The sequence below is a fragment of the Echinops telfairi genome, unplaced genomic scaffold (genome assembly GCF_000313985.2).
Source record: "Echinops telfairi isolate 266 unplaced genomic scaffold, ASM31398v2 ScPeMD7_7458;HRSCAF=8496, whole genome shotgun sequence".
NCBI lineage: Eukaryota > Metazoa > Chordata > Mammalia > Afrosoricida > Tenrecidae > Echinops > Echinops telfairi.
Window position 1 is genome coordinate 29,004,497 of NW_022111358.1, and position 1,753 is coordinate 29,006,249.

At 53.5% G+C, this 1,753-nt stretch overlaps 1 protein-coding gene across 1 annotated transcript in view; it reads right to left on the reverse strand.

The window, feature by feature from the left end:
* The window catches only part of LOC101656606 (keratin, type I cuticular Ha4), a 27,207-nt gene that overhangs the window by 2,279 nt on the left and 23,175 nt on the right, over positions 1-1,753 (reverse strand). The window contains exons 3-6 of the mRNA XM_045299340.1: positions 1,662-1,738; positions 1,403-1,485; positions 910-1,066; positions 7-136 (exon numbers count right to left, since the gene is read on the reverse strand). Of these exons, the coding sequence (XP_045155275.1) occupies positions 7-136; positions 910-1,066; positions 1,403-1,485; positions 1,662-1,738 (447 nt within the window). The remainder of the gene's footprint in view (positions 1-6; positions 137-909; positions 1,067-1,402; positions 1,486-1,661; positions 1,739-1,753) is intronic.

The window sequence follows — 1,753 nt, forward strand, 5'->3', positions numbered from 1 at the left end:
CCCTGCGGTTGGTCTCCACCAGGGCCTCATACTGACACCTGGTCTCGTTGAGCACCCGGTTCAGGTCCACGGTGGGGGCAGCGTCCACCTCCACATTGAGACGGTCTCCAATCTGGCTGCGCAGGATGTTGACTTCCTATCAATGCAGAAAAGATATTCCCCAATGTAGAACGTCTCTGAGAAATCACATTATCTATCCAAGTTCGGTCCGTCTGACACCTTGGGAAAGAAGTGTTTCATGGAGCAATCTGTGACACCTCCAGGCTGCGTGGTATGGTCTACATTCCACACGGCACAGCTCCCTCTTGCCATCACCAAGCCACTGCCCTGGGATTCGGAAAGAACCCCCGTGCAGTCCGCAAATGCACTGATGGATTAACGCTGTCCCGCTCTTCCGGCGTGCACGTTGGCTGTGCGCGATCTTAGCATGCAAAGAGTTGGTTGTACGATTTGAGATTGGGTGTCACACAATTCTTGTCCTCAAGTAAAAAGTAAAATCGCACCATGGCTCCTCTTAGGAGAGAGAGGAAGGAGCCCTGGGTGACTTTTCACGAAGACTCAGATGCATCGAGCTGGCCGCTTTGGCCTCTGGAGAGGGGACGTGACTTGGCATAGCTCTGATGCAGCAGCGCTGAGATTCACGTGGAAACTCTATGGCCAGCCCAAAGCAGATGGAGGTGCTCTGAGAGACCCACAGGTGCAGTCTATCTGGGATCAGGGATAAGGTTCATCTCTTGAATTGTCTGGGATTGTTTGGATTTTTGGTCTTCGTGTTTTAGTATTTTTCAAGGAAATTGATACATCGACCCCCCAGTCTAGCAACCCTGGATCTACCATTCCCAATCCCTAATGCCGCCCTCAGCCTGACACTGACTCAGATTGCTTTATTTCTCTCAGACCGGGGCTCACCTCCTCATGGTTCCTCTTGAGACACAGCAGCTCCTCCTTCAGGGACTCCACCTGCGCCTCCAGGTCGGACTTGCACAGGGTCAGCTCGTCCAGGATCCTGCGCAGGCTGTTGATGTCGGCCTCCACCAGCTGCCGCAGGGACAGCTCCGTCTCGTACCTGCACAGGGACAGAGTCAGAGCAGTGACTAGCAGGCCCCCAAGGTCCATAGGAAAAATCTTGGATCGTCCTATTTGTCTTGCCTTCTCACTTTTCCCAATGAGTAGATGCAGCAAGTCAAGAGACCCAATATTGACCGCCAAAAGAAACAGATTGATTGGAATCTCCATCTCTTGGGGGCATTCCTTTGCATGCCCCATGCCCCCCCACAACCCTCTGCAGAAGTCTTCACAATGGATGGATTATTGATGTTCACCAGCAATGCCGAAACGCCTGCTCTTTGACAGAGATTGAGGACCCAGGCGTGGTCGCCAGTGCTAATTCTGAGCAACTCACTTGGTTCTGAAGTCATCCGCCGCCAACTTGGCATTGTCAATCTGCACCACCAGCCGGGCGTTCTCGGCCTTGGTGCACAGGATCTGGGGAAGGAGAGGTTGCTTAGTGACAATAGAAAATAAATAGGAACGCCCCCGTGTCTGCCAAATGCCTTTCAAGGCCATTTTGAAAGAAGGGGGCAGCAAGAGCCATGGCAGCCTAGAAGCAAGAAACACGAGTTCTCAGCCACAGACGGAGAAGAAGTCAGCAAGGCCCTCACCTTCTGCTGGAGCTCCTCGATGGTCCGGAAGTAGGACTGGTAGTCCGGGCACACGTAGGGCACCTGCTGCTGGCACCACTCGCGGATGCGGC